General features: G+C 39.1%; 1 protein-coding gene across 9 annotated transcripts in view; it reads right to left on the bottom strand.

Annotated features, from left to right (window-relative positions):
- Positions 1-24,999, bottom strand: part of GRIA4 (glutamate ionotropic receptor AMPA type subunit 4) — a 239,829-nt gene that overhangs the window by 145,368 nt on the left and 69,462 nt on the right. For all 9 annotated transcript variants that reach the window (XR_011339722.1, XM_069883475.1, XM_069883476.1 and 6 more), the window contains exon 3: positions 9,192-9,431. Coding sequence is in view for 8 of the 9 variants with exons in the window: in XM_069883475.1 (XP_069739576.1) it covers positions 9,192-9,431 (240 nt within the window). In the remaining variant the exon portion in view is untranslated. The remainder of the gene's footprint in view (positions 1-9,191; positions 9,432-24,999) is intronic.

The raw sequence follows: 24,999 nt of genomic DNA on the forward strand, positions 1-24,999 counted from the left end.
ATTTGCGTAACAAATGGCATGTTTCCTTTTAAAAGAATGTGTTACATATGCAGGTAACAGCAAATTAAATGTTTGTGCCAAGTTCTATAAATGGAATTGCTCTGACACTATTAGAACGAGCGATTGGAAGTAGCAATGTTATTTACATTAGGATATTGGAATATAAAAGCACATAGAAGCTAGAGGCATACTGCATACTCTTAAGTTACACATGTGCAAACCTAAGATAAATGCTCCTGAGAAAAGAACTTAGCTCTAAGGATTCTACAGCACTGTCACAAAAAAAAAAAAAATCATTAAAAAGAGCAAAGCTGATTCACTGGCATGGCAACTTCAAAAGCAATATTTAAAATTATCACGAGTCTCTGGTCTTCTCCACGGCATCCACTAAACCAGAATAAAGGAAAACAAATTCTTCAGATCAGGAATATTATGGGCAGCAGCTTATTTAATGTTTTCTGATCGATACATTTTTATGGCATTTGCATATTAGTTGTGCTGTATATTCAGAGTGTTTAAATTAAGATGTCCAAAACACCCACAAAAGTTCTGATGCAGCTTAGTTTGATCCACACCTCACACAGAATAGCAAAGACAAGGGACTTGCCTGAACACTTGATGATCAGCTTTTGATTTCCAGACCTGCATTTTCTATTGCTTTCAACCTTGACAAAGTGGTTTCAATCAACAGGAGGAATACTTTCATTTAATGAAGCAGTCTGAAAGCTCTTGGAAAATTTTCATATGTAGTGAATTCCGATCTCATTATACGATGGTAATACTAGTTGACCATTATTGCTTCTCTTTGGTAGCAAGACAATGGAAAACCAGAAAGTCACAGTATCCTTATTGATGCTGGTGGTAGCTGCAGCTTACTGTCACATGTGGATTTACTACCTATACTTTCAGGCTGTTATCACCTGCTGAGATGAATAAGACAAGCTGGCATGTTGCTGGAATAATTATTAATGAAGTAACAGTGATAAAACAAAATGGGTAAAGCTGTTTGTTTTCTGGAATACATCATATCAACATATTTGCAATGCCATAACAGCATGGATCTTTGTTACATAAAGGCTCTCTACAACTACCTGAAAGGAGGTTGCGGAGAGGAGGGTGCTGGCCTCTTCTCCCAAGTGACAGGGGACAGGACAAGAGGGAATGGCCTCAAGCTCCGCCAGGGCAGGTTTAGGCTGGACATTAGGAAAAAAAATTTCACGGAAAGGGTCATTGGGCACTGGAACAGGCTGCCCAGGGAGGTGGTTGAGTCACCTTCCCTGGAGGTGTTTAAGGCACGGGTGGATGAGGTGCTGAGGGGCATGGTTTAGTGTTTGATAGGAATGGTTGGACTCGATGATCCGGTGGGTCTCTTCCAACCTGGTTATTCTATGATTCTATGATAACTGCATGATGCAGGTAAGAACCTTTCATTTTTAGTGGACACAGTCATGAAGTCCTGTTTCTCCTTCATTCTTGAACAGTTTGCCAAAGGTCAATAGGATGAGAAATACTTATTTTGGAAACCCTCCCAAATTCTTCCTGGTGATCATAATGAAAAAAGGACTCACTGCAACTGCAACTGAACAAAGTCAGACTTCCAGCACAATCTTCTTTACGATCCAGCACATAACTGTTGTTTCTCAGGCTTATCTGAAAGACCGACTCAATGATCCAGTGGGTCTTTTCCAATCTAGTGATTCTATGAATCTGTGACATTCGAGCAGTTTAAGGTAAGAGTGATGTAGTTCTGGGCTTAATAGCCTTATGCAGAAAATAATTAATAGCTAAAGAGAGTTTGGCTGCCAAAACTTTTTAATTTTTTTTTTGCAGTACTGTGTTCTAAGTTCATTGTCATCACTGTTCATTAGCAACACTTGATCTTTTAAATGTATTTCACAACTAAGTGTGACTCAGTATTTTCATGCAGATAAACATGTAGGATATATTTCTATATTAATACTGGCTTCAGTATATCTACCTCTTTCCATTGAGCTACCTATTGAAATAACTTTCCAACTTCTTTCTCTTTTTGTTATTAAAACATTGACAAATTTGCTCAGAAGTGCAGTAAAAATATCAAGTAAAGCCTGATGTAGGGCCAATTCCTGCATTTCCTAAACACCCAGCTAACAATAACCTAACTTAAGGAGTACCATATTATAATTATAGTCCTTCAACCTGATTTTACAGTGTTTTCATCTAAGTCACTTAGAATGTTTTTGATCTGATTTTTAAATAATAGATCATACTAAATGTTTCACAAAGGCTATATATATAATTGAATAGTAATAATATATAATTGAAGATTGCTCCATAGCAGAAAATTATCTTTTCATTGTCCCAAGTACTGTGAAGAAGCTGTTCCCAGTTTCCTAAAGGGATAATGAAAATTACATAAATGTAAATCCTGAGGAAAACTAAGAGATCATCAGAGGCAGAATGTAGCAAAGCAGATCACCACTGCAGATATTTTCTAACCTCTTCTTTAAAACTTGCAGTGATAAGAATCCCCATGACCTCCTCAGCTTATTCTAATTTATCTAACCTTATTGAAACTTTTTTCCTAGTAACATCTTAAATCTGCTTTCCTGCAAAACAATTCTAATTCTTGCCTTGATCTCAGTAGGGACTAAAAGAGAATTAATCTTCACTCCTTGACAGACCTAGAATAAAACACTTCGGTTCCTGAAGGTTTTTCTCACAGGTCCTGATTATGATTATTTATTCAATATTCTTCCTCTCCTTTGGATCTTTGAAACTTATATACGTGATATCCACATGCGGTGGTCAGTGACCACAGCTGCAAACAGTATTCGGTGCTTTCAAAGGGCAAGGAAAAAGTAGTGGGACACAGTGTTGCCATCATCATCTCCTCTGTGCGTCTTATCCACACAATTCCATTTCACTTCCTCAGCTTACTGGAAATTTTTATCTCTTTTTTTGCAGTGGAAATCCCAACATGTGACACAGTGTGGCATGTGATGTTGGGTACCTGAGAAACACTGGTCTTGCCAAAGATCGAAAGACTGGGGCTTTCTGGCTATTGAAACCCCTATTTCCCACCCCTGGCACTGCTTCTGCAGGGCAGAGAACTGTTGCCAGACTCACAGCCCCAGAAGACGTGGCTTCCAAGCCAATTAGAACTGATCACAGATCAAACTCCACTAGGGAATAAATTGGGTTCCCACTGGAGAATCCCTTTGAGTTATTTTTCCTTGGAGCAGTGCGTGTGTGGCTAGAAAACTCTCCCCTTGAGACTGGGATGCCAACAAAGGAAACTTTCTCAGACTGAGTGTCCTCACTCTCCTCTCAGTGAGTGGTTATTTCTTCTGGATGTATCCTTGAGTAAGCCCTTGCCCCTTTGTGTAAGTGATTCTGTCTTCTAGGTACCTTCGAGAGAGGTATTTCCTCTTGTAAATAAGTGATTGCACACATTGTGGGTCATCCTCCTAAAGGATTGTTCATGAAACACAGAAATCCTTAAAACAGTTGTGTAGTAATATTCCTGACTGATATCTGAACCTGTGGCTTATTTTGGTTGTTGCAGGGCTAAGAAAATCCTCATTATTTTCAATGATAGATTGCCTGTTTTGCTTGTGCCCCCACAACACACAGCAGCACAGCCAGCTGGGAGAGCGCAATATTCAGCTTTCATTTCTCAAATGTGACATTCTTTTTTCCAAATTTCAAAATAACATTTACTTTACCAGAAACAGCACCGCTTTCTGGACTTAGATCATCCTTATGGCTCACCACAACCCCTGAAATATTTCTCATGATGACAGAATCATAGAATTATGGAATGGTTTGGGTTGGAAGGGAGCTTAAAGATCATCTAGTTCTGAATCCCCTGCAATGGGAAGGGACACCTCTCACTAGACCAGGCTGCTCAAGGCCCCATCCAAACTGACCTTGAACATCACCAAGGAATGGGCTTTCATGACTTCTCTGGGCAACCTGTTCCAGTACCTCATCATGCTCACAATAAAAAATTTCTTCCTAATATCTAATCTAAATCTACCCTCTTTCAGCCTATAACCCCATCCCAATAAATATCCCTCCCCAACTTTCTTGTAGGCCCCCTCTAAGTACTAGAAGGCTGCTACAAGGTCTCTCTGGAACCTTCTCTTCTCTAGGCTAAACAGGCCAACTCTCTCAGCCCGTCCTCATATGGGAGGTGCTCCAGCCTTCTGATCATCTTCATAGCCCTCCTCAGGATTCACTCTAACAGATCCACATCCTTTCTTTGCTGAGGACATGGGTTGGTACCCAGGCTGGATATCCACAAAAGCTGTTCTCTCTGCTATCGTGCAAAGTCGTACCAGATATTCACTAGACCAGGGCAAAGACAAATCCCTTGCACTTCAGCTGAGACCTCTTCTTTCTTTTAAAATGTGTCCTTATCCAAAATTTTGGGGGAATCTTTTCTGATTTTCAAGACACTATGCTATAACTATTTTCTAATTTTCTGGGAGAATCAGGCATGAGGCAATATCACTGGAGTTACTTAGGGTGGATACACCAAACCTTCTGCTGACTGCTGACCCAGCTACTCTGCCAAAGGAGAAATTTAAATTAGCCTCATAAATTGATTGCAAATAACCAGCTCATCGTCTCCCTCAAAACAAGAGAGCTATACATTTCCTATCGCTTTCTTTGCCTTCCCCAGACATCTGGGGTTTACTTATCCTCCACAAGTCCTCAAAGACAAAAGCTTGGAGCTTGCTGCACTATGTACTGCAAGATTAATTTGAACAGGTCACCAGGACTCGTGTAACCCTTCTGCCATGTTTAGATTGCCATAGAAAAGAGAAGTTTCAACTTTAAAGGGGTTGCTATGAAACCACTATCCTGAAATGTGGGAAAATTATATTTATCTTGTGCACAGCAAGCTGATTTTCCTCACCTGCAACCGTGACTGAGTTGGTTTAATGAAGAATATGTAATTACAAGGAGCAAAAGAGAAAAAAAAAAAAAGCATCAACAAGGTACATAAACAGACAGACACACAATGCCTAATTTCTAGAGAACTATAACTGTTTTACAGTTCTTGCCTCTGGTGAGCCAACTGCTAGGCCAGCTGGTAGCTGCACCCCTCCTGCTATCACTCTTTAGTCGCAGTCAGGGACTGAAATATTTTGCTGGGAAACATGGTTGAATTCAAACGGCTGCTGAACTTCTGTGAAAGCATTTTCTGGCTTACTGGCTGCCATCCTCCCCGGTGTCCTATACTGTTCTGAAGCCCCTCCATCACTCTCTGCCCTGGGACCCCTCAGCTGTGGGTAATCCCTGCAGTTTTACTAGCAACTTTGGTCATTCCAGCTCTCAGTAAGGCTGCACATGACATGGAAAACTAACACCACCCTCTTGTATGCTCAATTCTTGCACCTCACAAGTCTGTATTGGATATTTGGGAAAATTTCTTCACCAAAAGTGTTCCCAAGCAAGGGAACAGGCTGCCCAGGGAAGTGGTTGAGTTACTATCCCTGGAAGTAATTAAAAGATATCTAGATGTGGTGTTTATGTCACATGGTTTCATGGTGGACCTGGCAGTATTAGGTTTACAGTTGGACTCATTAATCTTAAGGGTCTTTTCCAACTTAAATGATTGTATGAGTCTGTTAATAAACAGCTTCTCATAGGTCCAGCCTTCTTCTGTGGTATCAGGGTCCCAATATTTCTTCCTAGTGCTAGAAAATACCATCATCAACCAGCCAAATCATACCGTAGGCATAACTGCTCCATGTCAAAAGCCCCATAAATCCATAGGTGCACAGCTCCACTTGATTGTATGCCTCTTTTTAAGAGAAAAGCATTTCAATAGCAATAAAACAGTATATATAAACTAAACATCCTTCTTGTCTATTCATTTTATCCTTACACTTACGTCCCTTTAGAGATGACATCAAATATTAACTGAGCACTTCAGCTCCGCTGGACTTTCTTTTCCTCTGGATATCTCAAGGAGACATGGTTTCCATTTCAGCCCTTCCCCATTATGCTTTGTGTAATTTGGGTAAGTGTTCTTCAGCCTGCTCTTTCCCTGTCCTGTCTGTGTTCCTGGTACTTTGCTATTAATATTAATTGTATTAAGCACCAGGTTATAATTAAACCTTTTTATGGAAGGAGTGTACAGGAAAGGAGAAAGTACTGAAACAAAAGGACCCTTGAGGCTTTAGCCTTCTGTGTAACTCTACTTGCGCACTTTCCCTGTTAAATAATGAGCTGAACTTCCCTTCATCTTTCTCTTATGTCTAATGCCCTTTGCAAAACCTGTTCTCCTTTCCTGTAACACACCCTGCTAGATGCAATTCATTTTTATCTTTGCCTTTCTTCTTAGTATCTTCACCCTGTCACAGGACAGTGATTTTCCTGGCTGCGAGTTTGGCAGCACATCAAAAAGGGAGATTGAACATAACAGCTGAAGCCACCAGCTCATCAGAGTTTGTGAGCTCCAAGACTACTCCATGGCGTAATCCCAAGTATAGTACACGGAATGACTTGGAGAGAAGTGACAAGAGTGCATTCCTGACCTGAACTGAAATGCTAACATAGATGGCCCCAGTAGCAAAGATTCTGCAGGGAGCTGAGGAGATGTCAAAGAGATGAACAGAGTGATACAGCAGAAAAAAATTACTTTAATAATAGGATTTAATTGTCCAACCTCCAAGAGAGAGTAGCACTTGACCTGCATGCAACAGAATCAAGAAGCAAGCAGGACAGAAAGGCTGGGAAAGCCTATCTGAAAATAACATCTTCCCACCACAGCACATCACCGCTGCTGCTGGTTTGCCTAAGTTTATTCTGTCATACTGACCTCTGTCAAGGACTTGTCTTTTACAACACTGATAACTGTTAAATGCTGCCTTCTTCACAAACAATTACTGTGTCTGGCTAGAATCTATGCTTATTGCTTACCTTCCCCCACAAGAGTTCATTTATAGCTTCCCAGTAAAGCTGTAAAATCTGCTCACAGGCGCAGTATCAAAACCAAAAGGCTAAGGGGGTTCCCCTTCATTTAGTCTCATTGGATGAAGCTGCTCAGAGAGAGAAGGAAACACCTGGTGTGGATGGAAGGCTCTTCAGCAAAAAATCTGGACAGGGTAAAGTTCTGGCCTCACTCATAGAGATCCTATAACTCAACATCAATGCTTTTTTTTTTTCTTTCTGGTTACACTGATAGTAAGAGATTCTACTTATGTTTTTCTTATCATATCTCAGCTCCACATCAAAAATTTCTTTGAGGAAGGGTAATGAAAATCATTCAGCCATGATGTATCTTTACAGTCATCTCAATACCTAAATATACACTGAATTTTATTTTCTCTTGCATTAAACTGAGTCACAAGACCTATTCAGAACTCGAGAGATGATCCAGTGCAGCCCCCCTGCTTCCCCTGCCCCGCATCCAAGCTGGCAACTGTCACCTCTTTATCAGAGACAGTGATGAGTTCAGAGTTGCTGAGTCCAGTGCCATAAGAATTTCTTATTAACCATACTGTTAGAGATGACATTCTGAAACTGCCCTTAGTGTCATATTGCATGCTTAAAATTGTTGTCTCAATTTAATTAAGCGTGTGAATTTAGATGAGAAAGGTGACTGCAAGTTGTTCACTTCTTCTCTTAACAATCTGTTGAGCTTGTAAGACCACAGCTGTAATTATGTGCCTGTTTTCTTCTTACTCATTACAATGTAGGAATACTTTCTAATTTTTTCTCTTTCAGTTATCTAATACATTGTATAAGCTTCCCAGAAATTCCTTTTTGGGTCCAGCAAACATGTTTTTTTTAAAAAAAATCCCACAATTATGGAACAATATGAGCCATTTCATTTTGTTCCACTCCTCATTTTGATTTAAATTCAGGTATTTAGGCAGCATATCAAGCTAAAAGCTCACTAAAATTTAGGACTTGTATATATGAGAAAATTGACTTCTACAGCCATAATCAAATAATTAAACCGATTTAGCTAGGTCAGTATAATTTCCTATTTTTACTGCAGATTAATTATACTGGAAGAAAGCCACTTTAATTCCAGAATAGACTGTCCACAAGAGGAGTTATATTGAAACAGCTGTAGTAAAATCATCATTTGACTACAGCTATGTCTCTCACTTCACCCCTGAAAGTGAGCCATCAACATAAAAATCTTGCCTTTTTCACAAAAGCTGGGCCATGTTGGCTTAATCCTTTTCCATAAACAAAGGCAAAGGGCTTTGCCAGCAGAATGATCATGATGTGGATGATGGGAGTTTTTTACTTCCTAGTTCAGCACTGAGAGGTGAGGCGTAATGATGCACTTGCAGTTTTTTTACCACATAAAAGGTTCTGAGATGCTCTGGGATGTGAAGGGGAGAACATGGATAAAGTGTAGCCTTTTGTGTAATGTGCTACATAAAAATGCAGCCCATCACAGAGAGAACTCCAGAAACCCTTTCACAAAAAGGGTCATTGGGCACTGGAACAGGCTGCCCAGGGAAGTGGTTGAGTCACCTTCCCTGGAGGTGTTTAAGGGACGGGTGGAAGAGGCATTGAGGGGCATAGTTAAGTATTTGATAGGAATGGTTGGACTCGATGATCCGGTGGGTCTTTTCCAACCTGGTGATTCTATGATTCCATGAAAGGAGCAGAAGATGGGATAGCACAACGCTCCCTTCCTCTGCTGCCCCACAGATACCTCTTGCCTGGCAGGTATTGCCTCTTACCTCCACTTTTCTGAAGGAGCCTGAGGGCCTCACACTGAGCAAGCCTCTCTCTGCCTTGACCTTCCAAAGCCTGGATGCCCCAAGGGGCTCACCTGCATCTCAGCTTACACCAGTGCAATTGCAGAGACCTGGCTGGTCCTCTCTACTTCTTTGTACTGTTGTCATTTAAGAAGTGAGACGAAGAGTAAACAGAGCTGTAAAATTCTGCTTAGTGAACCGTGTCTTTGTTAGTTTACTACACTTTTAGCATTCTAGACTTAAAGCACAGGCTTCAGCTGGTCTATTACATACTATGTGCATCCAGTATCCAATATCTGCAGGTGAAGGAATTCTTCCTTCAGCCACACAACTACTCAGTCAGAGGCGCTTCACCTAAAAACCCCTTAAAACTTGCCTCCCAAACCTCTCAACATGATACAAAAATGCAAAGTTCTCGCACAAGTCATTTGAAATAAAAAAGACAAGAAAGCTGGGGTCGCAACTCACCTCGATCTGTGTCATACAGGAAGACAAAGCGGTTCCATTCATAGTGATCCAGCAAGCTCAAGAGGGCTCCCCGCAGAGACGGCCGCAGCTGCAGCACAAACTGACTTTCACCCTCTGTGGGGAAACTTGGCGTGATGAGGGAGATGTGCAAGGCGCTGCAGAATGAGGTCAAGGTATGTACTGATCTCTTATCATATAGTCCAAAAATGGCAAAAACTCCTCTAGAATACTGGGAGCAAACTGTAAGAAAAACAACAAAACACAGAGTTTAGCTAGTGGTAAAAATCTGTAAATACATGCTTACTCACTCTAACATCCTCAGATTTTTAATTTGAAGATTTCCATTTCTCTCTGTATAGTTAAATTCAGTTTTCAAACCTGTTTTGTACTGGAAATAAATAAAAAAATAGCTAAAGAATATTTTGTCACTTTTGGATCCTATTCAGAGAACATTACATTACCTACAGTGTTTTTATTCTAAAATAAAATATTAAATTAATAACATGTATTTCTGCACACCAGTGAAAAGTCAAGAGATGCTGTTTGAATGATAGTTCTACATATTATCAGGCATTAATGATTTCCATTGTCTTAAACATAGACGTGTTCCCATTTTAACGTGAAAATTATCACAAAAAATGTTACTGAACTCATAAGTGAAATTTGGACATTTTGAATTGTAACAATATAGAACCTTTACTGCCTTTTAAGAAGAGAGTCCTAGTGCTGCACTAAAACTCGACTACAGGCACTGAGCAAAAACCTATTTCAAGAATAATCTCCTTGACTTTAAGACGGCTGCTGAAGGAAAGCATAGCAAGTAAATGTGACCAGCCTTTTGCCCAAACCCTTTTATTTCTAGTTGAAATCAACCTGAAAGCCAGAAAACAAATGACCTAAATATATATTCTGAGTTTCGATTTGCTGTTGGACTATCTTAAGACATAGAGAAAGACTTTTATTGATTTCAGAAGACTAGATAAGGGCTTTACTGATCTATGGACATAAAAGCGGGCATAAGAATATTTTCTTGAGAAAATTCTGCTAGCAACTCATAAAAACTCAATGAAAAACATCCCACATTTTTTGAAGTACAAGCCAACTTATTAGAAAATGGTCATCATTAATAGTGTTACCTATTCCAGAATCACAGAGAACAAAGAGAGTAACAGTCAGTTAGCGGATCACCATACGCATTTTCTCCTAAGTATGCATCTGCCTGTGCAATCCTGTTCCAGATCCTCCCTCCTAGCTATCCATTCTTACCTGTAGCCTAAACATGGAAAACCTAAGTCACAACCTTTTAAGTAGATGATGGCCTCCCTTCTTCTAGCCTGGAGGTCACAGTCATCCTATGAGAGCAGCACAGGCAATGTACAACACACACACTTAGCAAATGGGCTGATTAAAACCTGTTCAGCTTTAATTCTTTCATATTATTTTACAAATGTTGCATTTTTCTCCTTAGAGTTGGGTGATTTATCCAGTTCTGATGCCATAACTGGAGTAAGTGGCTTGAGGGCACTTGCCCCACTAGTATAGCCTTTAAACTGAGGATTTTTGTAGCCAGATTTTAGAAAAGCAAAGCTTTTTAAAAACATTTCTTCCTTCCCCTAAGCTCTCATTCAATGCATTGACACACAGCTCTTACAAACCCCCTTAGTGTTTTCTTTTCCGGACCACACAACATTCATTCTCCTAGACCCATCAAATGACTGGCTTACCACTCCACTAAACAATACCTAAGTGTTCCATGCCTTCCCAGTTTCATCTCATCTTTCTTAAATACAAATGACCGACATGTTTATAACAGAATTTCAGCTGAAGGTTTTCTACTTCTTTGTACATTACTTCCCCATCTCTACTGTAAAATACTTCTGCTCAGATAACCTAAGGTCACACTAAATCTGCACCTCAGTGACGGCTGATGACCATCTTGGGATCAAAAGTCTGATCTTTCTTCCCTCTGGGTCACTTTCAAATGATGAGTTTCTGCTTCTAGCATGAGATTATATTTTTATTAGCCACTATTACTAGTTTTCATTATGTCATATCTATTATTGTACTTCTCAAAATTATTTACATTCACAGTTACCTTCTTAGCCTCCTTTGAACTTCTACTTATGTTTGTATCTCCCTCACCAACAAATTCCATCGGGGTACTCTGATGTTTTATCTCTATGTCTACTGTAAAATCAGTCTTTTAGTAACTTCCTCCAGCCTGGTACCTCTTCTTCCACCAGTATTTGTTGCCATGTTCCCTTTAGTTTCATGCCTAACTTTTAACTCTCCTGTTTGTCTCTATTTTCATAAATCCCTCCTCTCATGAGCATATTTATTTTACTTTATTATTACTTAACTAGGTATTAATACATATGTATTAATCCCGTGCCTTCTACCTTAATAATCTCTGGTTGTATTTTATGCCATCTTGTGTCTATAGCCATAGTTTAAACCTTTCTTTTCATCAAAACCTGTTTGATAAATTTACAGTCTATTGGTGTTAAGCAGCTAGGTCCACGGTTGACAGATTCTATGTCCCTCTTTAAAATTAGGTATTATATTTCCCATTCACTGATCATAAATATCACAATTCATTTAATGCGTCTACTAAGAAGCAATTGTTATTACATCTGCCCTTCAGTAAACCAATTCTTTAAGAATCACAGAAGTAAGAGGTGATTCCCCTATTTCTATAAGCCCTTACACCTCTTAAGGTCAACATCCTTGAGTAAAAATTGATGTGAAGTATCTATTAGTTTTATGTCTCTAACCAGATTTCCCTGTTTTTCTGTCTCATCATCAATGTATAACAGTGTCAATTCTTTTCCAATTTCCTGTCCTCATATTTAAAGATGTAAATGACCTTCTAGCATTGTTTTAATGTCCTTTCCAAGTTACAGTTTTCACTGGCTGCCCTAGGCTCTCATTTCTGCAACAAATGTCCTGATTTCTTCAACATACCCCTTCTTACTAATAACCCTTCTAAAACACTTGTTTCTTCTATCTGTCCTGTGTAATCACTCATTCAGTTCTGGAGTCACATCCTGCATGATATTTTCCCCTGCAAAGGGATTTCTCAGTGTTTTACAAGTACTTTGAGGAAATGCCAGGCTCCTCTGTTTTCAAACACAGGCCAGTTAACTTCACCAATTGAAAAAGTGGAACGTAAACTTTGTGTACCTAAGAGGTAACAACTGAATGTGTTTTCTCTTTTAAGAAAACCCTTGTTAAGGCCCTGCATTTCCTTACTTCTTTGCAGTTTTACACGGGCAAAGGGTACTTCTCGTAACACATGGTCCATATGGTAGGATTCTATGTGATGAAAGAATAAAGGAATCAGTGTCAAGCTGTGAAATTGTAATCTTAGTGCATTTAAACCTCAAAGTCACACTCAAGATGGAGAAAAAAAATAGAGAGAAAGGCGTCAATCTTGAAATTTCATTAAATAACATGCTATGACCCTAAAATATAACACTTTTAAGTGTAAGTAACTAAATCACAATTCTTCCTGTTTTCAAAGTAAACTCTCCTTGCCGCAGCATAGATTCAAATGCAATAAAACATTATCTAAGTGTCATTAAAGTTCTGAAATAACCAATCCAAGAAAACTTGAGCTACTAAACTAGAGCTTTAGACTGGGAAGTTACTGAATGGTGTCCTTCTTTGCCCCTTGATAAGAAAAAATGCTTTGATGAAGGTTATGAGAATTTTTGTCTTACTCAGTACAAAACCCACAGAGAGGAAAAATGCCTGTGATACTATGGAGATTAGGCTTAAACATATGCAGAGATTCTGCAACGCTCCTGAATCAATTTTACAGTAATCAGCAGCAACCACAGAAATCAGCAAAACCATGAGCATTTGCATCCTGACTCACCGCTGTTCTGAGAGAATGCCCCCAGGCAAACATGACTACCTGGATTTCCCAGTTCTTTTTCTATTTCTCTTACACTTCTAAAGGCATTTTACTTATAATAAATGGTCTAAATTATGATCGGTAAAACGCAATCTTATATTAGCATTCTAAGAAAATTTTCTTCAAGATATTTTCCCCCATAAATATAAAGCAGTGACAAGCGCACTTTCATAAGTATATTTTGAAATATTCTGAATAATAATTTGTCTCTAAACCAGACATCTCTTCACAGCTGGCAACTTACTTCCAGTATTACACATATAATTTTCTCCTGCAAATTTTGCGATGTCATTAGTCTCACCAAATATAAGATGAATGTGGAGGTCAGAATACAGAGAAGACATTGCAATATACCTTGAAGAGCTAAGATATTGTTATTGCAGTAGCTATAATATGAATTAGATACATTCTATTCTAGCAGCTTAAACTATGTGATAATACTTTAAAAGAACAGGCAACTCACAGGACCTTCACTTAAAAAAAAAGAAATCATAATGCCAAAATGGCAAAAATTATGCATTACAGGGTTTACTGAGACACGCGATCAAGCCACATGTAGACTTCTTTCTCTGCGAGAGAAAGACTTCCCCAAAGTCCTTGTTACTGTTCTGAAGACAAATCTCACACTTTAAACACAAATCTTTTCTTGAAAAACAAAAATTAAAAAAAAAATTCCCAACGTCCTCTTAGTCACTGATTTCCAGAAGTTGCACCCATATAATTTAAACCCTCTAAATAGGGACAGAGGAAGTCAGAGTCCAAACAGCAGCAATCATAACCATGAGAATAACACAGAAGAGGTCAGTATATTTACAAAATGAAGTCTGATAAGTAGAACACAGCCGGTCTGCCAACAGCATTAGTTTTGCTCAGCAGCCTATATGTTACCTATAACATATAGTTCGGATTCTAGACCCACAGTCTAGCACAGATGTAACACGGTAGATCTTGCTTCAGAGGCATGACTCAGATCCTGAGTCTTTCAGGACTAAGCTCTGGAACAAGCATTTTTAAATGTTTTTCAATAGGTTTTAGGTTCCTACATGGGAAGCCTGGGCACAGCTGGCAGTTACAAAAATATTGACAGGTCCACTGATCCGCCATAAACTCACAAACTGTGGAAAACACCAAAATTGAAAGACTCAGAGCGGTTTGTTTTATGGAAGTTTTCCATATGTGAGGACAGTCTTTCACCGCTGTCTCTCCACTTCCTCCTGTGTTTCAGAGCGACAAAGCTGGTGAGGGGGCTGGAGAACAGGCCTTATGAGGAGCTGGGGTTGTTTAGCCTGGAGAAGAGGAGGCTGAGGGGAGACCTCATTGCTCTCTACAACTACCTGAAACGAGGTTGTAGAGAGGAGGGTGCTGGCCTCTTCTCCCAAGTGACAGGGGACAGGACAAGAGGGAATGGCCTTAAGCTCCGTCAGGGGAGGTTCAGGCTGAACATTAGGAAAAAAAATTTCACAGGAAGGGTCATTGGGCACTGGAACAGGCTGCCCAGGGAGGTGGTTGATTCACCTTCCCTGGAGGTGTTTAAGGGACGGCTGGATGAGGTGCTGAGGGGCATGGTTTAGTGTTTGATAGGAATGGTTGGACTCGATGATCTGGTGGGTCTTTTCCAACCTGGTGATTCTATGATTCTATGATTCTGTGATTCTAACCCAGCATGGGTTGCCTCCATGCGATACAGTCTTTCAAAAACTGCTCCAGAATGGGTCTTTCCCATGACTTGTAGTCCTTCAAGAACTGCTACACAGTAGGAACTCTCCATGAGGTACAGTCCTTCAGGAGAAGTTACTCCAGCATGGGTCCTCCACAGGCTACAGTTTGTGCCTGAAAACATGCTCCTGTCTGGGCTCCTCTCCACAGCTACCTGCTGCATCAGAGGGTCCTTCACCAGCACCAGGTGGATATCTGCTCCACCATGGTCCCCCATAGGCTGCAGGGAGAAAGACCATGTCACTCTGGTCTCCAAAGACTGCAGGGGAATCTTTGCTCCACCACTTGCATCCCCTTCTCTCCTTCCTTCTCCACCAACCTTGGTGTCTGCAGATATTTTTCTCTCACATTTCCTGATTCCCCTCTCTCACTCTTATACTATATTTTTCACCCTTTCTTAAATATGTTATCACAGAGGCACCACAGTATTTCTGATGGGCTCAGCTTTGGCCAGTGGTTGGCTGAAAACTGGCTCTGACTGACTTGAGGGAGGCTTCTGGCATCTTCTCACAGAGGACACCACTGTAGCTTCCCCCACCAAATAAAATCTGTCTACCACTAAGCCAATATACTTGGTAAACTCCAGACAGAAATAAATTTCAAAAATACACATAAGGAGTTACATTTCCTTGCCACCACAATAGTATTCGGTGGCTTTCATTCGAGGTGTGTCTGCAACGATGTCCATGTCCTCGTGGATCACAGCCATATACATATATTTGATAGGAATGGTTGGACTCGATGATCCTGTGGGTCTCTTCCAACCTGGTTATTCTATGATTCTATGATTCTATACTCTCCATTTTGTTCAGCCGCTGTGCACCTGCATTTGCCAGCACTAATGCACTGGAACAGCGCTCAACCTGAAGAACTCCTTCTAAAAGAACAGCCTAACCATATGGAGATGCAAGCCCTACAGGTGAGATGAAGCACAGAAGGGAGGATCATATAATCCAAATAAGGACCAACTTCCCAAAGTCAAATGATTTATGAACTTAAATGTGTAAAAACTCCAACACTTGAGGTAAGATTAAGTGATACTTTCAGACAAGCTTTGAGATTAGAGTTTCCTATTCAAGTGCCAAAAAACACTTGTGTCCATTTTGCACAGAACATCTCAAACCTCTCTTTCTGCTCTTTGCTCCCTGATCCACATCCTCTTTATCCCTCCACCGACCTTCACCTCCTGGAAGAGCACACAAGGCCAGTTAGGGTTCTAGAAAAACAAGACAAGTGCTCTAAACTCATTCCCATGTAGTTTTCCACAATGCTGCACCCAAATACAGCACAAATTTTATACAAACATGGTCTTCCTATGGGTTGTGTTTGAGACTGCTGATTTTATACTAAATTATGCTGTTGTATCGAGAAAAATTCCCAGCACTGAGACCAACTTAATGAGGTATCTTCATGAATTAAAACAGTGATATAAGATGACAGGATTATAAAAGAGAAAACAGTGTTACATAAAGTGGGTAGATGAAAAACTTTATACATGTATTAGGATCAGTTTACTACTTCTTAAGAATTGTCTTATAAAGAAAAGTGTATTTCTAAATGTTGCAATCAAAAAAAAGGGGAAAAGGAAACAATGAGATTCTTGCAAATTATATGTTTAGATTTTTTGTGTGACCAATGGAACAAACATCCATCACAACCTTGTTCATTTTCTATTTACAAACCCTACACCCTCTAAATCATCACCTACCTTTGTCTTTTGATCACAGATTTCTCCAAGCAAAAGAAATACCTTCTACTGTGTTCAAGAGGCAAGCATCACACTTGGGGTAGGATCATGGAAATAATGGGAAATATTGTCACTTCATACTTTCACTAAAATCAGTTTAGCACAATGGTCATATTGTCTCATTCATACCTTTTGAGTGCTACCCCAATGTGTATAAACTTTACACATAATAGACCTTTATTTTATAGTAAAACTTCACCTATAGTAAATTCTGGAACTCTACAAATACATAAGCACTTGTCCTAAACGCCAGTGTGGTTAGTTGCATGCATAAAATTAAGCACATACTAAGGTGTGTGCAAGACTACTTAACTGCAGATCAGCATATGGATCCATCTAACTTGAAGAACAGAAAATTCACGAGTGTATTTTACATTTAACCTGCCACAATGGGTTACTTCTAGTACTCTGAGAGTGTCTTGCCAACTCATCTAAAAATACTCTCCGAAGAACAATGAAAACCTTGGTTTAATTTGCTAGATCGAATGGTAATTTGGGAAATGCAGTTTTGTTTGTGCAACTGCAGATGTGAGAACATATTGCAAAGCATGATACAAGCTTGCTACAATTTAATTAATAATTACATTTCCAGAAACAATTTTTTGTGAATTGTCTCTGAAAGACTTCCTGCTCAAAGTCAATTCCTGAAACAACAGCTGAAAGTGATAGTGCATTTCTTGAGTATTGAATGGAAAATCAGATTGATTTAGGTTAACTAATATGCACAGTATTTTCGTCTTTTAAAATCAATTTGAGTATTGTAATATTTTGTGTATGATGTCTTATACCAGATCACTAAGTCACAGAACATTAACTTTAGAGGGTTTTACCCTCAGAGATGCACAAAATAACAGAGAAGGCCATAGAAACCAGACAAGACTGACTTGTAGATCCATCTGCTAAAGCCTTCATATAGAGCAAGCTGTCAACAATGACGGGTGGATGAGGTGCTAAGGGGCATGGTTTAGTGATTGATAGGAATGATTGGACTCGATGAACCAGTGGGTCTTTTCCAACCTATTAATTCTAAGCTTTACTCTTCACAAATTAAGACACTGATTAAAGTTTCCTCAAAGCCAATCCCAAAAGAACGTGTGAAAGGACTGCGTGTGTCTTTGCATATGTGCATGCAGGGAGAGTGGAAGAGCGTGTCTCACCTGATTCTTGCCATCTGAAAGTTAGGAATTTAAATACTTTTGTTTGTTTGCTTGTTTTTGGGTTTTTTTTTTTATTTCTGCCTGTCTCCAAATCAGAAAAAAGGTATATTCAGAAGAGAGATCATCCCAGTTTAAGATAGGTAATAAATTAAGTGTACTGATGCACCCACTACATATCTGTTCTGGATGTAAAAGAAGACTATGCAACTATTAAAAGGCTTGGCACCTACGTTTAGACAGACACATTTAAAAACTGTTTAAAAAGTCTCACTTCAGGAAAAATATCTCTTTTTTTTTCTCCTGACTGTCCCTAGATTCAATGCAATCTGGAGCTGCCCTTCTCTGAGGCCCTCCTCAAACAACAGGCACAGATCCTTCCCAGCCAGTGATTGCAGATACAGACCATGCATCTCTGCTGAAAATTCTCATTTCTTGATGGAGAACACGAAGTAGCTTGGCCTTTCATACATTTCTATGAGGAAAACTGCTTTAATCTTTAAGCATTTTCCATCTGAAAACTTCTGCAACACTAAGGTATTTTACTTTCATTAATATATAACTCCAAATAATTTAAATCCAATGAAACATTTTTACACAACAAGAAAACATTTTCCACTGGGTTTATTTATAAAATTTCTCTTTCTGCTCTGCTCTGGCTAATCTCTTTGATAGAACTCCCCTCATGAATTTCACATTTGCTGAACGCTAACAAATCTTTTCTCATTTTTAAAAGTACTTTACAGCTCTCTCTCTGCAATAAATTATCCAGTCTTTGTGCCTTTGTCCTCCAGTCCTGTGCACTTCATGCATCTGGTATTTATAGCTGTCTGGCAATGCACGTACACGTGCATTTTCCTAACTCTGCCAAACCTTTCTCTTTGAATGTTCTCCCATAGAGAATCCACATGCAGTATTTACCTTTCATAGTCATATGAATGAGAATCTGCATTGGTACAGAAAATCTTTTTTTTGGCTGTTTTTAAAAACTGATGAAAATATCAGTAACACACGAGACTGTCAGGCTTTTCAAAATCATAGAATTTTTCCAAAAAGTTAAATGCGAAGAGTTTGGTAGAAAGTTCCCATGAAGCTGGCAGGTTTTCTCAAGGACAAAATGTCTATGGCTGTATTTCCCTCTTCCCACCCTGCCTTCAGGACAGAAGCTTAAAAAGACAAAACAGATTTCATGGAAATTAGTGGCTTTCTATGATGGGGTAAGCACAGCAGTGGACACAGGAAAACCAACAGATGTGATCTATGTTGACTTCTGTAAAGCCTTTTACACAGTCTCCCACAACATCCTTCTCTCTAAAGTTGAGACAGAAAAGAAAATGGTTGGATAAGAAATTAGTTAGGTGGATGCATTCAGAGAGTTGTGGTCCATGGCTTTATGTCCAGATGGAGATGCATGACAAGCGGTTTCCCTCAGGGGAGAGGGGCAGATTTAGACTAGACAAAATGAGGATTTTCTTCACAATGGGAGTGAGGAGACACTGGCACAGGTTGCCCAGGGCAGCTGTGGCTGCCCCATCCCTGGAGGTGTTCAAGGCAAGGTTGGACGGGGCCTTGAGCAGCCTGGTCTGGTGGGAGGTGCACCTATCCATTTCAGGGGGCTTGGAACTAAATGATCTTTAAGGTCCCTTCCAATCCAAACTATTCTATGATTCTATGAAATCAGACTGCAATAATATCCCGGTATATGGAATCAATGGTAAAACTCCCAGGTGAGCTTAACATTTCAACTCAGTAACTCATGTGGTGGTTAGGGATCTTCTTGCAAAAATCATACCACTTCTTCAGCTTGCTAGCTCAGATAATGCTGATCCTCATTACAAAAACAGCTAGAGAAATCATGTTCTGTAACTCATCTAGACTGCTTGTGTGATTAAACATTTTTTGCTTCTGTGATTAAACATTTTTTTTTCTGTTCTTGGATTGATTCATTTCCTTGTGAGACATATTATTTCTTTCAGCTCTTTCAGTCAAATATTCAGTGTAGAGAAAACAAATTTCTTTGCAGCTTGTTTTCCCCTCAAAAAAATTGAGATTTTATAAAACTTGCTGTTATATTTTAATGAAACAGAACAAAGAGAAGTCTGAATTTTGTTTTAAGAAGTAATCTTTTGATGCCCCAATTCTCTACAACATCAGCTTTCTTTTTTCTTTTTGTCTTGAAAAAGGAGAACATAGGCATATTTAAACAGACATTTTCATTTTCAGAAGAAAAAGAACTAGAATAAAAAAACCAAAACCAAAAAAAGAGTACAATTTTAAATGGGAGGGTATCTTATAAAACATGCAGTTGATTACACAAAAATAGATTTTTATACATAGCTCCTTAATCATAGATTTTTCTTACGCAAAAGAAGAATTATTTGTGGCTTTCAAAAATAAATAGCAGCAATTCTTTTTTTTTTTCAGTTTAGGGAAGTATACGTTACTTTTGCAGCAACACCACCAGCAAAAGTGTTGATGACAGGAATTAACTGAATTTCATATGAGATATGAGAGGCAGAGGCATACAATACAGCTCCTGACCTAAACTAATTTGATGGATGCATTATCATCATTTATACCTCACATTCTGAACCAGTGGAGCCTCACTATATCAAAACTGTGTTCTGACTTAACTGAAGTGAAAAAAAGCATGAACTCTGCTGCAATTTGAGGGAGCTTAGGTGAAACTTTTTTTGAAGTGTCAGGAAAGTTTGGTACTAAACTTCCATGTGCCTTTAAAGGGGACTAGTCATTTAACTGCTCCTTCCAACTTAGGAAATGTCTCCTCTAGGAGACATCTAGGGAAAGGAAGGAAAGGAAGGCAGGAAATCATCAAAGACATGACCAAATTGGTCCTGCATGAAGATGATGGTCCTTAGGTGTTTGTCATTCAAACGTGATTTTTTTGCCTTGTTTGTAGTTTTATTTTTAGAATTAAAAATGTACTGTGGGGAGTGATGCTATTCGATTTATTGCTGGGACCCTAATTTTCTTTCTGCCTCCCAATTTCTTAATTTTCCAGCCAATGCAGTTCATCCACTGAAATCCAGTGCTCTCTGTACAGTCCAGGCTTTTGAGTGTTGGTAAGGGTGAGGCTAGGATTTCATCCCTCAGTGAACGATACTGCACCATCAAGGGTCCCCTCCCTAGCAACTTAAATCATTGCTTACTTTGGTTCATGCTCTTGCACAAGGATATAATCTTAAATAATTCTTCCTACTTTGCTGTTTCCCATTCAAAATGAATGAAGCCATGGATTCCTTCTGGCCTCAGTGTGATCAACAGATGTTCACCACACAGTGTTTATTAAATACAACATTGCTTCCTTGTCCATTCTTACATCCAAGTATCTTTTAAAATGCAAGAGAACATGGCTAGTCATTTTTGATAAAAATGTTAATGTTAAGAGGATATATGTGATGAAAATATCGTCTGGTTCTTTCCCATGGGTTAGTAAAAGCTTTTCTGTAATCACATGCACCCTAACTTGAAAAAAATGTATTCAGTAATATTTTTCTAAAAATTGGGACTGCCGTAAGAAGAGTTTCTAAATACTTCCGATAAAACTGGTAGCTTGTCCTTTCTTTTCCCTCCTTCCCTTTGATAGTACGCAGCAGAATTTGAAACTCGTATTACAGGCAGATAAATGGAACACAGTGTCTCATAATGAGATCAAACATAACCTGGTCAGAGAGAAAAAAACTCCTCACAAAACACAGAAAAGAGATTCTGTTGCTGCTTTCTGCAGTCTATGCCTGTATATCAACAGAACAAGAGTTGCTGACTAAGTGCAAAGCGCTCTGCTGAAGCTATTCCCTAGTTAGGGACTATCTTCTAACTTATCATTTCAGGGATCAAGGTTTATGAAGTGCCAATGCTTCTGTTAGCCGTCTCACATTTGAAAATCTTGGTTGTATTTATAGTGGATAAGAGACTTCCATGCATTCATGATTTTTCTTCTATGTTATAGTGCAAATGTGTTCTGATGACTAAACAGATTATAAAAAACACGTGAAATTCAGTTTTTGATGTAGGTCCAAAATTTAATTCTTGGTTGTTTGGGTAGTTTCTTCTTACACATTACTCTTGCTAATGATGTCTTTCACAGAACACATAAGTGCTTCTGATCGCCTACAATTACTCCATAAATTGTGTGATCTTATTGTTTCTACTGTTTTACCTACCCTTGATCTAATGAACTGGCAAATGGCACCTGGAGAGATAGACACAACCTAAGTGAAAGGCAAGGAGTTGGCAAATTCCCGCTGTAACTCGCATTTTAATTTCATGAGCTACAGACTTGTCACTTAGTTTTTCTGAGTTTTTCAATCCGAAAACCAAAGATTCTACTGCTTAAGTTCTTTACATAGCTGGAGTAATTAATAAAATCTTCTCAAAGAATCATTAAGATGAAAGTAGATATGTATTATCTGCCACTGGCCTGTTCAGCAAGAATTCTCTGAGATTTCTTTCATTGTTCTGTACTTCACATTTCAACCCTCTCTGAAACATCTTAGGCATTATTACGCTGAACTTCACAAAACCAAAACCCTACAAAGAGATTTTTCCTCCTGCTCTTCCCAGAGACTTGGGTCTTAGCTTTTTTTTTAGTGACTATGCATATCTGGGAATTATGGTTACCTAAGATATCTTACTCCGACATCTCAAATAGATTGTGTTTTCATTACTTGCACTTGTTCCTTTATGTTGCCTTGTTGTTTTGATCATCTCATTGCACTGAAGTTTTTTCAGCATCTTGTAGCTTGCCTCTTTTCCCTAGATAACGCTGTGATCACAGCTAAGGGATTTTTCAGATGTAGACATAGATTCTGCTTACCATGGACATGTCATGTCAAAATGACATTAGGGAATTGCTGACTGTGGAGGGCCAGAAGTCCACCGCTTAAGAAACTCTCAGCTATCTCTTTTCTTCCCCTCTTTTTTTTTTTTTTTTGCCCCTGCATGCCTTGCAACTTCTCAATTCATTTTAAGAGAGAGCTTCTTCTGAGCCTCCCACAATTATGACAGTGGCAACCGAGCACAATACAGTTGGTTGGCTTTAAAAAAAAATGCTTGGCATGGATTACTGGAAATGCATCCTCCCCTGTCTTCCCTTTTTTGTCACCAAGTTGTTTCTCCTTTTCTCTGAAAAACTGATCTTTCTGCTTTTTTATATATAAAGGCATTTCTAAATAGCTGCAGGTCTCACATATAAACTAAAATAATGAGGGGGAAAAAAAAGGAATTTCCTTTCAAAAATAAAATATAAACAAATCATTTGACCAAGGCTATTTAAAGTGAAAGCCATTCACCTTCTAAATGAACGACGAGCCTCATCAGATTTGAGTGCAAGATGGATTCTGGCCATTGCCTTGTGTTTAATGACTTCAAGCACTAACTGCTTGATATGAAAGGCAGGTTTCAGTGTCTAATGCCATGAATGGAATATGCTTTCTAAATAATTCTTTTCAGCTGAAAAAAGGCTTAAGAAAAGATTTATTACATGCGTAAACACAACTGTGTACATCTGTGGATGACAAGTTCTTTAATCTAATGCAAACTGTATAGCCATTTATTTTAAACACATATAAATCTCTACTAGATGTTAGCTTAGACACCTTTAAAAGAAATAGGTAGAGAAACCAAACAAAAGTACTTAACTTTGTAACTGTGGCTACTATATTTGTCTTAGTAATGTACTCTCCATGTTTATTTCAGCCGGTTGAGGGAGGTGATTCTGTCCCTCTATTCCTCTCTTGTGAGACCTCATCTGGAGTATCGCGTCCAGTTCTGGAATCCTCAACATAGTAAGGATACAGAACTGTTGGAATGGGTCCAGAGGAGGCTACGAAGATAATCAGAGGGCTGGAGCACCTGCCATATGAGAACAGGCTAAGAGAGTTGGGGTTGTTCAGCCTGGAGAGGAGGAGGCTCTGAGAAGACCTTAGAGCGACCTTCTAGTACTTGAAGGGAGTCTACAAGAAAGCTGGGGAGCAACTTTTTACAAAGGCTTGTAGTGAGAGGGCTAGGGGCAATGGTTCTGAACTGGAGAATGGTGGATTTAGATGAGATGCGAGGAAGAATTTCTTCATGATGTGGGTGGTGAGGCACTGAAACAGATTGCCCAGGGAAGTTGCGGCTGCCCCATCCTTTGAGGTGTTCAAAGCCAGTTTGGACGGGGCCCTGGGCAGCCTGATCTACTGGGAGGTGTCCCTGCCCATGGCAGGAGGGTTGGAACTGGATGATCTTTAAAGTCCCTTAAAATCCAAACTATTCCATGATTCTATGACTATGATTTTAATTCTGGGACAGGATATACTTACAGAAATGAATGCGCTGTATTCTGAGAGCCTAACAGTTGATAAGAGAAGAATGTTTATGCTGTCTCATAAAGCATAGATAACACCCACAAAACATTGCTTCATATGAAATAACTACATTGAAAATTCTGTTATGAATGAGCATTTCTTTTATAACTATGTCTTTTTAAAAAGACACCTAACAAAATGGTGCCCTTACCCCAAACTGGAGTGCCTAATGGCTACCAGACTAAATCCAAAATGTAGAATGTAGGTAAAGATCTTGAATGCTTGCATGATGTATCTCCCTTTGACTCAAGGAGCCATTCTGAGACATTGCACAACTTTTCAACAGACAGAAATTGCTTAGCATATGTCATATTCTCCTCTAAGAGCAAAATTTCTAACTTGCATTAAAATCAAGAGATGTCACTAAATTGCATTATTACATCGTTGACTATAGTAATTCCAGAATCTTTCTTGCAATCATGGTTCTTGTTCATGGCATTTTCTGTTCATGGCATTTTCTCATTCATGGCATTTTCCGATACACAAAAAGACGGCAGTACAATCTACTGGTGTAAAATCATAAACCCAAAGAAATCATGTTGCATCTCAAAAACTATCCACTCCCTGTTCTCCTCAGGCACGCTGTGATGCAGATACTTGGGTTCTCTTCCCGCTCTTGCCAGAACAATAAAAAAATGCTGTTTCCATCTCTCTTCCTATGATATTGTCAGATTTTGAGCTCATAATTGAGAACACTAAGCTGTAAAGTATAATAAAAAGATGGCTAAACGTATTCAGAATTACTTAGGTGAGAAGGCACTGCTGGTCAAAGCCTAAAACATCTTTTAATATTCAGTTTTATGCACTGCTTCAAATCTTTCTACATGTGATTAGTGTTCCTCATTTCTCAAAAAAATCACCTTCTGAAGGTAGAGATTATGATTTCTGTACTTGGAAACTACCT

Source organism: Phaenicophaeus curvirostris, chromosome 1 (assembly GCF_032191515.1).
Source record: "Phaenicophaeus curvirostris isolate KB17595 chromosome 1, BPBGC_Pcur_1.0, whole genome shotgun sequence".
NCBI lineage: Eukaryota > Metazoa > Chordata > Aves > Cuculiformes > Cuculidae > Phaenicophaeus > Phaenicophaeus curvirostris.